Here is a 15019-nt window from a genome sequence, read left to right as displayed (position 1 = left end):
TAAAAAAAAAACAGCTTTGCAGTATAATGGGGCAGCAGCATTTGAACAGGAAAATGACATCCTGAAGACAAGTGACTTCAAGTTAATTATAAAGGAATTCTTTACAAAGAAATTTCCCAAATGTTTGTGTTGAACACTTGCGGTCTTACTAATAAAAACTCTATATACAGACGTTTAACTGTCTTATACTTATACAATGAGTAGCTCGTTTATAAGTTGTGTGTAAATTCCTTACTAATAATCACTACATACGTCGTGTATAACAGTATAACTGTTACACAGCTACGTCATAGTTTCGTCATTACTTCGTTACGAAAGGTAATAGAATATCAGAGGTTCTCTACTGGATCCGGTAGAGCGCTCTAGTGTGGCGTGTTGAAATATCGATAGTACAACTAGCTCTAATCGATTACCACACTAGATTTTGGTCAAAGAGTACAAGCTACAGCAATAAATTCTAATAATTCTATAATCTTTGGTTTGTTCTTCTGTGGTTACAAGGTAAACATCATCATAAAATGACGGTCGATACGAACAGCTGTTAAAGGGGCGGCCATTTTTTCACTATATACAACGCGTAAACAAGGGGTTTCGTGTATATAACTACCGCAAAGCAATTCCCATTGTATAGTTACAGCCTGTTTATACGTCCATAGCTTATTCACGGTTTATTAGTAACGTTTTCTGTCTCAACTCTGCATAAGTCTCGTATAAAAACTATACACGGTTTATTAGTAAGACTGTTGATCAATTAATATTTCATGGTAATTTCATCTGTGTTATTTTTCTCAGTTTGATTTACGAACCATGTACAGTTTTTATATTATTGTTTCAGTACATAACATTGTGAGTTTACCTTTATGACGATATCTGATAACATTTAACAATATTGAAAAGATGGTCATATTAGCTTTTTAGGAACAGATCTTACATTAACCCAATATATATATGACAATATATCGTCACTGCTCCTCCAAAATCCACTATGTGCATTTAAACAAATTTTTCAGGAGAAAGAATAAAATATTGTCACTTTTAAATCCCTTGATTTCCAAAGCTATGTTCTATGTAATTTCATCATTTTTCATATAATGATTGAAATTATACTGAAAGTAGCTTTAAAAATCAAGGGATTTAAAAGTGATAATACTTTTTTCTTTGTCCTGAAAAATCTGTTTAAATGCACATAGCAGATTTGGAAGGTGCAGTGATGAATTGAAGTTATATTTATTAATATTAATGTAGTATTATATTGTATTTACTCTAGGACATACATGGGCACAATTTTCGGTTACGTGAGGCACTCGATTTGAAACAGTTTGTTTACTAGGAGAGGAGACTGCAGAGTAGGATGGGAAATATAAACTGCTGTGACCTGCGTCACCTTATCGTAATCGCTAAGGCGGTCAGTGGCGAATTATTAGGAAAGGGCTTGGTTAACGTGAGAGACTCGAAAACTTTTATTCAATTTGGCAAATTAATTCGGCAGCTTTAATCATAAACCTCTTTACTATTTCTCCATCATTGAATTGATTTAAATCACAGGCGAGAAATTGCGTAACTAGCCAATTATATTCCATCAAGTTGTCTACGTTTATTTTCTTGAATATTCTGGTGTTTATCAAGATTACTTAATAGATTTGCACGTTCTCGACCTAAAATAATTTCAGAAAATCATATTTTGTTTTCTACGCACATTTGATATATTTTTTTATAAATTTCTTTTGGAAATAATACGTACAAACAACATTTAATTCCTCGTACCTTTTAATGCAGCGTGTTTAAGTTATAATGTCGTATTTAGTATACTATGCAAATGTTAAGATCATAAATTTTCTTTGGAATAGTACGAAAAAACATTTAATTTGTCTTACCTTCTAATTCAGCATGTTCTTTAGGATGTAAGGAGTAATGTCGTTGTATATTAAATTTATTAATGCCTAATAGGATTTTCGAGTATAACAACATCGTATGTTCTCCCCTTCTAAACAGCAAAAAAACTCTTCCTCCCATTTCTCATGAAATAATCGTTTTCTAACGTGTACACACTGCTTTGATAATGCCATTATGCCACTGATATTGCTTATGAAACTGATATAGAACCTGCCCACGCCTAGGAGCTACGTGAGGGAGGAACGGGGAGCGATAAGCTCTGTGAAGGTCAATGAGGCACTAATTCTCAAGTGAGGCACGATGCCCATCTATGCTCTAGGATCTCATCAATATAATATTATAAAGTTGTAAAATGTCTCATAATAAAATAGACACTCAGTAAGGAAATACACATCTATTTGTTTGTTATATTAAGATTCTCAAAACAACAAAATGAACTATTGTATTTTATTGGATTAAAAAAAATATGAAGGCATCTAGTATCGAGAAAATTTGTGATATCTACCCATCTCTAAAAATTAACTTTTGGAGATTTTTTGCATGGGCAGTGAGGTTGCATTAGTTTCTGGGTCACTACATGTATTTCGGACCTTACTTGCCTAAAAGATCTTTCTTGAAATATGTGTGCCTGCATGTAGATTTAATGCCAGATAAGCTTCAGGGTTTAATTGAATCAACGTTTCATCTACAAAATTGAGAGTATGTTCATTATAGTATGATTACTTTAACTAAACACGGCAAAGGGATATCCTGAACTAGCACCAACAGATAGCGCATGTGTACTTTGAGGGATGTGGTTTGCGTGTGCATTTGTTTTTCGGTATACAAACATTGAGGATGTATGTAGTGTATTAGTATATTAAATACTCTTAAAAACAACTAAAAACGGCAAATTTTTGTTATGTTCCTATATGTAAAAGCCAGGGAAAGGTTTTTTTGTCTTCAATCAGGTCCCGAAATATTACGAATATATGCTTTAAACCTTAAAAAAATATAAGTAATTAAATTGCGCCTCGAAAGTGCTAGCTATAAATAAAAGTAACTACTTCAAGTAAGGATTTGTTGACTACAGTTTCATTTTGGAAGAGGAAAAAGAAAAATTAATAAAATCATATACAAACTCAACAGCGAGCTATGTTAGCTTAGATTATTTATATGCAGTAGTTGTAGGAGTCTCTGAAGTTTATGCCTGCAGTAAACTCTCGATAAACTGGGATGTTTGTTATCCAAGACGATTCGTAGTGAGTAATGTTTTTAATGTACTGTACCCTAATTATTAAAACCATGTTTTAACTTCAAATTTTCAAAATCATCCTACATAGTATTCAAAGCTGCATGTCCTTAACCTATAAAACGCATGACTAATCCTGATAACTACTGCGATCATATTATATCATCCTATTAAAAATTGCATTTGATCTTTCTGCAACTACAGAAAAAAAATACATGGAATTCAATCTCGATAGTCCCTTCCCTATAAAAAAACACATTGGTGGCTGCATATCCTGATTTTAGCGTACAATTCTTAAATACTAATGATTAAAGAGGGCAATATTCACCTTCGACATAGTTCCTATTTTTTTATTCATGCACCTCGTTCTCAGAGTTCTCGTTTAGGTTCATGAACATTCAGTTTACTCGTATCTATATTCTGCATACTGCAGATTTCTCCATCCATCTCGGGGAATCGCTCAATATTATACAGGTTTACATTATTATTTATTGTAAATTAAATTAAGAGGTAAGAAAATATTGAATTATATTAAATTATTCTAGGTTATACAAAATAATTGTAAATATAATTTTGACACGCACAGAAAACCAACAAGCGGGAAAACGTAATCAACTGTAGCATATGACGTAACATAGTCCTACAACATGTTGCGCCGCATGGAACGCTCCTGCCATCAAGCGGTAAAACTTCGCATAAGATAGCCCTATTTTTGTTCAAATCTGCTGCAATGCTTTTAATTTTTCTGTATAATGTGAATTCAAATAAGGATTTTAGTGACACTATCTTCTGCTATTGTGAAAATATTTACTAGAGTTTAATGAGAATGATGAATTGACAACAAGAAAGGGAATGTAGCTGTTTAAAGTTAGTCTGGACAGATGGATTAAAGTCATTCATTACATGCTTCCCAGTGAAGTTGTTCTTAGTTGGATGTGATACCATGTTTCATTACACAAATGCATATTGGATGTAGAAGAATGGAAGAATATCATTATGTCTTTATACACGATGCTGCTACAATTTTACTTAGATGATCATTTCTTGTTTACTGGTTGCATACCAATGATAACTTGCATGTGACTTCATATATAAGTCCTTTTATATTAGATTAGATTGTACAGGGAGTTCAGTAATTGATCTCATTCTCTGTACCTTCAAGATTTATTGAATCGCTGAACAGCATATCTTCTTCTTGTGAAAGTTACTATGCAGTTAATTGGAACTTGGGCAGTGGCGACCACTTTTTACGTGATGATGAACTATTAACAACACAAATTACTGGTATTTTATTGAATAAATCAACATCTTTTTCTAGTTCAGAGTATGATTTCACTGTACATAGTCTACTGAAATGTGGAAAATATTTACAGCTGATCATACATTAAGTGGTTAGCAGTGTGCTATAATGAGGTAGCACCAGTAGAACAATCATATAAGAAATGTTGTGCACATACGTGAGCTGTTGGTTATGTAACATTGCCTATTACCATCATGTACACTGTTTAAATATTAGCACATTGCGTTTTACCATTAAAAGTTGTAGGACTGTACTTTGCTAGTACTTAACTGTGTGTTTATTGTAATTGTTTTGAACCAACATGAACTTTGAGGTTGCTGAAAGAATTTTTTATTTAAGTTGAACAATAGCTGAAAATAAAACATTTGAATAGGCATACGTCAGATATGTTGTTAACTAATGCTGAGTTTTTGGCAATTGCTGTCCAATATTTCTCACACAGCGAGTTTAGAGGAAAGGACTGGACATTGCTGATGATGATTTGATCCATTTCTTCCTGAAGACTGCACAGTGGACAGAGTGATGAAGAAATAATTGCAATTTTGTTCAAGTTCTTTGACGAAGTCATGCCCTGTGAGTAATCGAAAGGATGCAACTGTACTTTTCCTTCGATACTCTGGGTACATTGAGACGCTTCCATCTTTTATTATTTCAAATTTTGTGGAAATGGTGTTATATTATATCTTGACATCCTGAGTCAATTGAGCCATTCAGATCAGAAAGTGGTGTAAGTCAAAAATGGGTAATGAGGCTTAAAGTAAACATTCTGTAATATACAGCACAAAGTAGCAATTAATATTCAATTTATTTAAACTATCAGTAGTCAGTGAATAGCATGAAGGTCATATTAATTGCTACTTTGCGCTGTATTTTACAGAATATTTACTTTAAACCTCATTACCTAATTTTGACTTACACCACTTCTGCTCTGAACGGCTCAATTAGTCTTTTAACTGTTGGGAACAGTAAACTTGACGTGGGGTTTTGTAAGATGTTACTTCCCTTCTTAGCCAGACGGTCAGCAACTTCATTACCAGATAATCCACAGTGTGCCGGTACTTATTGAAAAACTAATCTTTTGTTACACTTCATCAGATTGTGTATAATTTTTCAGTAATAAGTTAATTTTTTTTTTTACTCCTGAGTGACAGATTGGTTAATTTCAAGGGAAAAATTGTTCCAGGGCCGGGTATCGATCCCAGGACCTCTGGTTGAACATACCAGTGCTCTGCCAACTGAGCTACCCGGGACCTCCACCCGACACCGTCTCAACTTTTCCCTTTATATCCACACAACTCGCGTGGGCTGACGAAATGCCAGAGACCCACATTGAGTGCACACAATCTCTGTGTGACTTGGAATTGTGGTTTTCTATTAACGTGCACAGTTACGTATATATTATGCACTCGATGTGGGTCTCTGGCGTTTCGTCAGCCCACGCGAGTTGTGTGGATATAAAGGGAAAAGTTGAAACGGTGTCGGGTGGAGTTCCCAGGTAGCTCAGTTGGCAGAGCGCTGGTAGGTTCAACCAGAGGTCCCGGAATCGATACCCGGCCCCGGAACAATTTTTCCCTTGAAATTATTCAAATCTGCTTTACAGGAAGGTTTATGTGAAAGACTAGATTTGCATGACAGATTGGTTCTTACAACAGTAATATCTATGTACTCTAGAATCACTGAATGTAACAGTTTGTTGAAAATAAGAGATCCGATACAACAGATTTTGAAGTGTCCAATAGATGGCTTCAACTTCTACATCAAAATTTGTATCTCCATAACCTTAAGATTTATATAAAACGAGAAAAGTAGTCATATTTCACCAGCATCTGCTCCATTTTGGTTGAACAGTCAGAATCCATCGATAAAAATATGAAGCTACTCTTTGTTAGGAAATCTACTATGAATAGTTTGCAGTGCTAGGCATCTTTTGAAGTCTCACTCTTCTTGGTATTTCAAACAGGTCCAGATGATACTCTGTTTCTATTGCTTGTGTAGAGTCAGTTTTATCAATTACTTGTTGGAAGATTTATATTTTTCTTAATTTCATATACTTTAGAAAGAAATCTTCTCTTAGATTTAAAGTTAATTATGAAGTTTATTAGCTCCCAAATAATAGTCTGATCAATTTTTCGTATTAAATAATAACTGCATTGCATGTATTGTATTAGAATACTTCAGATAGGTTTCGCAAAAAATTACAGGTGAACATAATGCTGCTTACAATAGAAACTTTGAAAGAATTGTATATAAGAATAGGTCAGTGTTTGATTGTGAGGTTAAGAATGGTCTTTTTTGTTTTCCATATCTCGTTTTGATAACATTGATTTGTGGTGTACAGTGGGAGTGAAGGATCTTGTACAACTTAATTTGTTAGTGAAAAACACATTGAAAATATTAAACATAAGTTTTTGGATCTTAGTGCCTTTGATAATGGAAATACTGCAACACTAGTAAACAGTGCTCATCATGATGAAAAGTAAATTACAACCAACAAGTCTGAAAAAATAGATACATTCTTTCTAGAATTTGATTACATCAAATTTTGTGGTTCATTTTAACTAGTTTTGAACAGCATGATGAAATTAAAACATCTGAAAATCCAAACGTTTTCTTGGCATTTGTGGATTTTATTTTAAATATTAACAGTGCGATAAAGTAAATGGAATGACCATGTTTAAAGAGACTTCTATAATGGTTCAGAATGAATTTTCTTATGCATCTAGTTGTATAGCAACATACACCTGATATTGTTCACGAGCTGCCACTAGACTGTGGAGAATTTACTGAGTTCCGTAAAGGAGCTCCCAAAAATGTGAGCTTTTAGCTGAGTTAATTCTTATAGTAAATGTCTATCTGTTTCATCCTTTATATAGAACAAAGATGACCACATCTTCATTCTTGTGTAATAGTAATATACGTTACAAGAGCGGTATGTTGACGTTTTCATGTTCGAGGAAAAGATTGGAAAAGCGAAACGTAGTTGAGCCTTTTTAATTTCCGAGAACATGAAAACAAACATACCGCTCGTGTATCGTACATTATTTTGTGCGAAGATCGTTTATTACATACCTGAAAGACGAATTTCTAATTAGTTGCAATGAAATCTCCATGGTGGTTTCTTTTTAATGACGGCAACTTCGGAAAACCAAAATATCTTTCTTCAACATTGTTGCTATAAAATGTTTTCTGTGTTTACTATACTCCAGCAGGCCGTGATATACGTCTGTCTTTTCCCCCCCCCCCAGTCTATAAATACGAACTTAAAACAAACGGTAAGGTTATGTAATGATTTATTTTTCATTTTAATATTTTAACAATATTATTTATATAACATATTGCAGTAATAACATCGGCATCTGGAATCTTATTGATTTTTTCACGGCTTCCTTAATGTTACTTGTATCAGGAATGCAATAAGTTTCGTGGAGTAGTAGACTTTACTTAATTTTTGCAAATATTTAAAAACAATAATTAACATTGCAATTTAGGTGAAATTGCAGTGGTAAGTTTCCAATTTATAATTATTACTATGTTAAACATCTCTAAAAATAATATGTTAAAAGCCTAAAGCAGTAAAATGAATGTCGTGCTTAAGCGGTAAGGAGAGGGAAATTGTTGTGTGTGTTACGTTGGGAATACTGAATGTGGTATTTCACACTTACCGCGTATTGGTTCTGTGCGGAAAACAAGCAAATACGCACGATCTCGCACAAAATATGTATGTTGTTAATTCATCAATATTATTTTGCAGAAATTTAATGTACTTAAGAGATTATTCGACTTTTTTTGTATATATAACATTAATACAGGTAATTATTTTGCAGGGAATCGAGGCTACATTTTGATGGTAAATTATTTGACATCGCTGTTTAATTTGTGTTTGTATATAATGATATCACCCTGTGGTGCCTACAGTGTTGAGAGTGTGGCACAGTGGATAATACTGGTGACGGCGTATGTTGCAGCTGTAAGCAAAGATGCAGGCCTGGAATCAGTGGGGCAGCCAGGCTGCAGCGGCAGCTGCGGGCTATGCCACTCCAGGCTACCAGCCTACAACAGCTGCGCCTCCCCCTACAACTGCACCCCCACAGACAGCCTACCCCATGGGCTACCAGTATTATGGGGCTGCACCAGGGATGGCTGCTGCTACTCCTGTAAGTAAAGAAAGATACTTCAATAATTTCAAGGGAAAAATTGTTCCGGAGCCGGGTATCGATCCCGGGACCTCTGGTTGAATGTACCAGCGCTCTGCCAACTGAGCTACCCAGGAATTCTACCCGACACCGTCTCAACTTTTCCCTTTTATACCCACACAACTCGCGTGGGCTGACGAAACGCCAGAGACCCAAATCGAGTGCACACAAACTCTGTGTGACTTGAAATTGTGGTTTTCTGTTAACGTACACAGTGACGGTCCCGGAACAATTTTTCCCTTGAAATTATTCAAATCTGCTTTACAGGAAGCTTTACCTTTACCTGAAAGATTAGATTTGCATAATATATATGTCAATGTGTACGTTAACAAAAAACCACAATTTCAAGTCACACAGAGTTTGTGTGCACTCGATGTGGGTCTCTGGCATTTCCATCAGCCCATGCGAGTTGTGTGGATATAAAAGGGAAAAGTTGAGACGGTGTCGGGTAGAGTTCCCAGTTAGCTCAGTTGGCAGAGTGCTGGTACGTTCAACCGGAGGTCCCGGGATCGATACCCGGCCCCGGAACAATTTTTCCCTTGAAATTATTAAAATCTGCTTTACAGGGAGCTTTACATGAAAGATTAGATTTGCATAATATATATGTCACTGTGTACGTTAACAGAAAACCACAATTTCAAGTCACACAGAGTTCGTGTGCACTCAGTGTGGGTCTCCGGCGTTTCATCAGCCCACGCGAGTTGTGTGGATATAAAAGGGAAAAGTTGAGATGGTGTCGGGTAGAGTTCCCGGGTAGCTCAGTTGGCAGAGTGCTGGTATGTTCAACCAGAGGTCCCGGGATCGATACCCGGCCCCGGAACAATTTTTCCCTTGAAATTATTCAAACCTGCTTTACAGGAAGCTTTACCTGAAAGATTAGATTTGCAGAAAGATACTTGTTGTAGTGCAGAGTATTAGCAATGTTTGTGAGTCACAACAAGGATTGTTTTGGAATATGTATGATAAGACTTTCTTGTGTTAAATTTTAACGTACCTTGTTAACATGTTTCGATCTATTTTGGGTCATCTTCAGAACTGGTCGTTGTTGGTCTTGGCGCCTCTTGTTTCCTGTGTGGGTGCGTTCGTAGTGTAGAGTCAAAGAGTGTATGTGTTTTGAAATTGAGTTGTGTGTTGAGAATATCGTTGGAGTGTGTTTTCATGTGTCTGTATATTTCATATTGTTCTAGTGTGTTTAGTTTCTGGCTTTTTGGTTGGATGTGCAGTATTTCCATGTCTGTGTTGATGTCTCTGTAGGTGTGGTTGGGATTTGTGATGTGTTCTGCATATGTGGAGGTGTTTTGTAATTTTGTTATGACTGTGATGTGTTCTTTGTAACGTGTTTGAAATGATCTGCCTGTCTGTCCTATGTAGAAGTTGTTGCAGTGTTACATTTGAGTTTGTATACGCCTGTGTGGTTGTATTTGTTCGTTTGTGTTGTTTGTGTGTTGAGATGTTTTTGTAGAGTGTTTCTACATAGGACAGACAGGCAGATCATTTCAAACATGTTACAAAGAACACATCACAGCCATAACAAAATTACAAAACACCTCCACATATGCAGAACACATCACAAATGCCAACCACACCTACAGGGACATCAACACAGACATGGAAATACTGCACATCCAACCAAAAAGCCAGAAATTCAACACACTATAACAATATGAAATATACAGACACACGAAAATACACCCCAACGAAATTCTCAACACACAACTCAATTTCAGAACACACACACTCTTTGACTCTACACTACGAACACATCCTCACAGGAAACAAGAGGCACCAAGACCAACAACGACCAGTTCTGAAGATGACCCAAAATAGGTCGAAACATGTTAACAAGACACGTTAAAATTTAACACAAGAAAGTCTTTATCATACATATTCTGAAGTGATACAGTGTTAAAAGTTGTGTAATCAAGATGTATAAGGATTGTTTCTCTTGTGATAGGACATGGCTGGCTATACTTCGCAACAGTGGAGTGTGGTGCAACAGCACAATTGGCAACAGTGGCAGCAATGGCAGCAGCAATTCCAACAATGGCAGCAACAGTATGGTGACAAGGTGAGCCAAGTAATGAATTCTAATTTTGTCAGAAAATAATAATAGTTTACACACAAGTTTATTGTAAGGAGTTTGCACGTTACATACCAACAGGTAGAGAAAAATCAGCCTTGAAAGGGAAAGTTAAGAGAGGTGATGGATGAAATTTTCTTTTTTATATAGTAAACCCAAAACTGCACGCGTTGTATTCTTCACCTGACATAATTAGGAACATTAAATCCAGACGTTTGAGATGGGCAGGACATGTAGCACGTATGGGCGAATCCAGAAATGCATGAAGAGTGTTAGTTGGGAGGCTGGAGGGAAAAAGACCTTTGGGGAGGCCGAGACGTAGATGGGAAGATAATATTAAAATTGATTTGAGGGAGGTAGGATATGATGATAGAGACTGGATTAATCTTGCTCAGGATAGGGACCAATGGCGGGCTTATGTGAGGGCGGCAATGAACCTCCGGGTTCCTTAAAAGCCAGTAAGTAAGTAATCACAATCAGAATCAGTGACAAACATGTCACAGCAACAAAATCACTGGTCTTGAAATCACACCCCACCACTACTAGAAATTCGTTCTGCCATCAGAGAACCTCACGCTATTTTACTTTCCCCCAGTCACCCCTGTAAAGCCGCGATTGTTGAAGAGACAAGGGTACATTCTACTCATCCTATCTGAGCATATCTATCGTTGACATGTGTCACCATCTAATGGTCATTAAGCAAAGAACCTAGTACAAACAGCGAATTTTCTCAATCACAATTACGGCAGGAAAATTTATTGCAGTATTATATATAATTTTTAATCGTGATAATTTTTTTGATAGATATGCCTTAATTGACTCCGAGTACTGTTCTCCAACCAGATCAACCGTGAAAGGAATGTGCTTACTATTGCATCATGTATTGGAGCGAAGTAGATAGATAATATCGTTATAACGTCAGTTTAAAAACCATGCGCTCTCCTGCATATGTTATTTCCTATATGGAGGGATTAAAAGACCAGGAGATTAACAGTGATCTAATTTTGTAACTAGGGTAGTATAAATACGTGTGTAACAATGTTATTGTTTGTGCTGTGAGAGTGAGCCAATGGAGATAAGAGTACCCACGTGTGTGACCTTATGACATCAACATTCATTCACAGCATTACCCCGCTCCGTTTCATTCCGCAAAGACTTTCTCGTGGTTGGAGCACAGTAGCTTCGCCACTGGTTTTATTTTAGGTTAATTTAAAATAATTGGGCATATTTGTGCATATGTCATGTCATTTGTCATTGCTCCACACATGTCAATGCGTGCCTCATTTTCCAGTATAAACATAGGAATAATCAGCATTTGGGGCACAGAAGGATTTTGCGTTATGTTTGTTGACACACGGAGTGATCTTGTATGGAATGAAGATTATTTATTAGTTTGTTTACAGTTCGTACATGCTCACAGACATCAGAAGTATTAATTGTAATTTGTTTGCTGCAGTATCAAGAGTCTTTGAACTCGCTGACTACCCAGGGACCTCCAGCTGTTGACATGGCGCATCCTCCACCTCTTCCACCACCAGACAAGTCCATTCCTCCACCTCCACCAGAAGAATCGTCGGACACTCAGCAAGATGCTTTCAGGTAAGAACATTACGTTATTATGAAATGTGTGTTCTCCTTCAATTCTCTTGTGAAAAAGTGAAGGACACAAACAGCCCTAATCGTGATAAATATGTGTACATTGTAAATGTAGTGTTACAGTCCAGAGTTTGAACTTTAATAGTACATTATGCAACGAGCCTATAATGATAGTAATTAAGAAGCGAGTATGGATGTTTATGAAACGAGCGCAAGCGAGTTTCATAATTTTCATAGGAGCTTCTTAATTACCATTATAGGCGAGTTTCATACGACTTTTTATGCTCGACTATATTTCTAACTTGAAATTATTCAGATGTATACATTTTATTTGTATCTGACAAGATCGGAAGTGACCTTGTTCTAGGTCGTGAATTGTGAGATGTGCGCAGACGCGAACGTATTGATTTTTTCCGAGGAACACTAATGTCATTGACCTGGATGTAATCCCGTTAAACTTGATATAACCTTGATTATTGAATTCGACATTGAAAAACGAGATGACAAATTGAATTTATTTGAATATTATTTACAATTAACGCTAATTATTATAGTAACAGAACATAACCTTCTGCGACAGTATTGGATTTCCAGCCTCCGTGACTTTTCGCTAATTCTCTTTCGATTGCATATCCGAGAATAATCGATACTTGCGGTTTTATAACGGTACAAAGCTGACTTGTCATTTGCTGAACACCTGTAAGCTGAGTTGTCATTGGCTGAACACCTGTACTTTAATGAGTAGGTGTACTTTAATGACATGCATTAAAGGATTGCTACCAGGTGTATAATTACTACATTTCGGCATGGTCGAACATAAAAAGCATTTAATCATACTGCTAGTTTATACAACTTTATGCCCAGCACTGATGCATTATGATTCATAAATGGAGTCTATTCTAAAAGCCAGGTTATGAACCAACTAAACAGGAAGTAGTTGGGAGGGCGAGAGGAAAGTGCGGGTTAGAGGGGTAGCCTGTGCAGTGATGACATGTTGAGTGTGGGGGGTTGGAGGGGAAAAGGAGAACGGAGCTTTTCATTGGACCTCGCGTGAAAATGTCGTCTGCTAACGAAAATCTGGCAACGGAATCATGGAGACAGTGTAGCCAAACTTCCCAGTTCATTTGCAGTACCACGTGCATTACGAATCGCATTTCGTACCAGCGTCATTAGCTCGTGCTTTCTTAAAACAGTCGTTTTAATTACTAATATTGTTGATAGTGTTATCGAGAACTATATACAGTAGTTATTTTAAACATATCGGTGACAAACGCTGAATACGCTTTGAATCTCGCGGCACTATGTGGCAACAGAGCTCAGAAAGAGAGCAACAGAACGTTGCTTCCGGTTTAGTCGGTTCATAACCTGGCTTTTAGTATAGCTGTAGTAAATATCATCACTGGAGACCAGCACAATATAAAGACTATTTTGTCAAAATATGAAATAAATAAAATACTTCAATGCCAAATTACTTTAGTCCCTAAACCATTTGGAGCAGGTTTAAATTATTATTCACAAAATAGCCTTTAGAGATCAATATTTTTGTCTGTATTTAAATTATTACCAAATAAAATACAATGAATCTGCAGAATTCAACAGTTGTTCAACGTCATACTTTTACATAAATGCAAAAACTAGGTAACTTAATTTTTTTTTACACTGGAGAGAAGAAAAATGTTGCAGATAGAAGAGACTGCCTCGAGATATGGAGGGTAGCTGCAAATATATCTGTGGTGTTTGATCAAAACATAACTCCAAAAAATCTGTTTTGAGATACAAGCATTTTTATTGTCACTTTTCCTATCAAATCATAATTCTACTTTACATACAAATGTGAATGAAAATAACATAAGATTAGATGGAGATATCTCAGCTATACCAAACAAAAGATAACTTTATATATATATATATATATATATTCAGCTAAAAAAGGCCATTTTTGGAGTTATGTTCTGACCAAACACCACAGATATTGAATAAGCAGTCGTGGACAGCCGATAAGGGATGGTCCTCCAGCTTGGAGGTTGGGCAAAGGTCTAACAACCCATTACCATAAAAAAGAGTTTGTTACAAAACCCGACCATAATCTTCGGAGAGAAGAAAAAGCCTCTTAAGTTAGCTGGTCTCAACATTTGTTGCAATACAACACAATTAAATTTCCTCTATTTTCTGGCTAAAGATTACACTTCTGTCAGTTAATATTTTCTTCGTACGATGGGAAAAATCACTACACGTTGCATGATGTAATGGGAGCATACTTGTACTGTGCTACATTTGATAGTTTAATATTTGCTGGTATTTCGCTTCTCTTAACCTTCAAGCACCTTACTGACATGATAGAGTGGAATGAGTGGCTTGGTATTTTCATGTGTTTCCTGAAAAACATCTATTATCCCCTTATAATATCTTGAAAGCGTGGTTCAGTTCTTACAGAAATATTAACATAAATAGAAAAATTGTACGAAATATATAAAAAAATGAAGATTTTTATGAAATATGACAATTTTACCAATTCATTCATTCATAGTGTTCTGCCTTCCTGTTTGTCTCCTCATATGATCCATTTATCTTAATGTCATCTATCATCTGATATCTTCTTCTGCCCTGAACTGTTCTCCCATTCACCATTCCTTCCAGTGCATTCCTTCTTCTTAACCAATGACTCAGCCAATTCCTTTTACTCTTCCTGAACAGTTTCAGCATCATTCTTTCTTCATCCACTCTTT

At 36.1% G+C, this 15019-nt stretch overlaps 1 protein-coding gene across 4 annotated transcripts in view; it reads left to right on the top strand.

Moving 5' to 3' along the window:
- LOC138706149 (YLP motif-containing protein 1-like) overlaps positions 1-15019 on the top strand; it is a 186413-nt gene that overhangs the window by 38676 nt on the left and 132718 nt on the right. For all 4 annotated transcript variants that reach the window (XR_011333954.1, XM_069835260.1, XM_069835341.1 and 1 more), the window contains 3 exons: positions 8390-8578; positions 10572-10685; positions 12154-12296. Coding sequence is in view for 3 of the 4 variants with exons in the window: in XM_069835260.1 (XP_069691361.1) it covers positions 8402-8578; positions 10572-10685; positions 12154-12296 (434 nt within the window). In the remaining variant the exon portion in view is untranslated. The remainder of the gene's footprint in view (positions 1-8389; positions 8579-10571; positions 10686-12153; positions 12297-15019) is intronic.

This window comes from Periplaneta americana, chromosome 1 (genome assembly GCF_040183065.1).
Source record: "Periplaneta americana isolate PAMFEO1 chromosome 1, P.americana_PAMFEO1_priV1, whole genome shotgun sequence".
NCBI classification, from domain to species: domain Eukaryota; kingdom Metazoa; phylum Arthropoda; class Insecta; order Blattodea; family Blattidae; genus Periplaneta; species Periplaneta americana.
The sequence above is the reverse complement of the archived record's forward strand: the minus strand, read 5'-3'. Positions and strand labels throughout refer to the sequence as shown.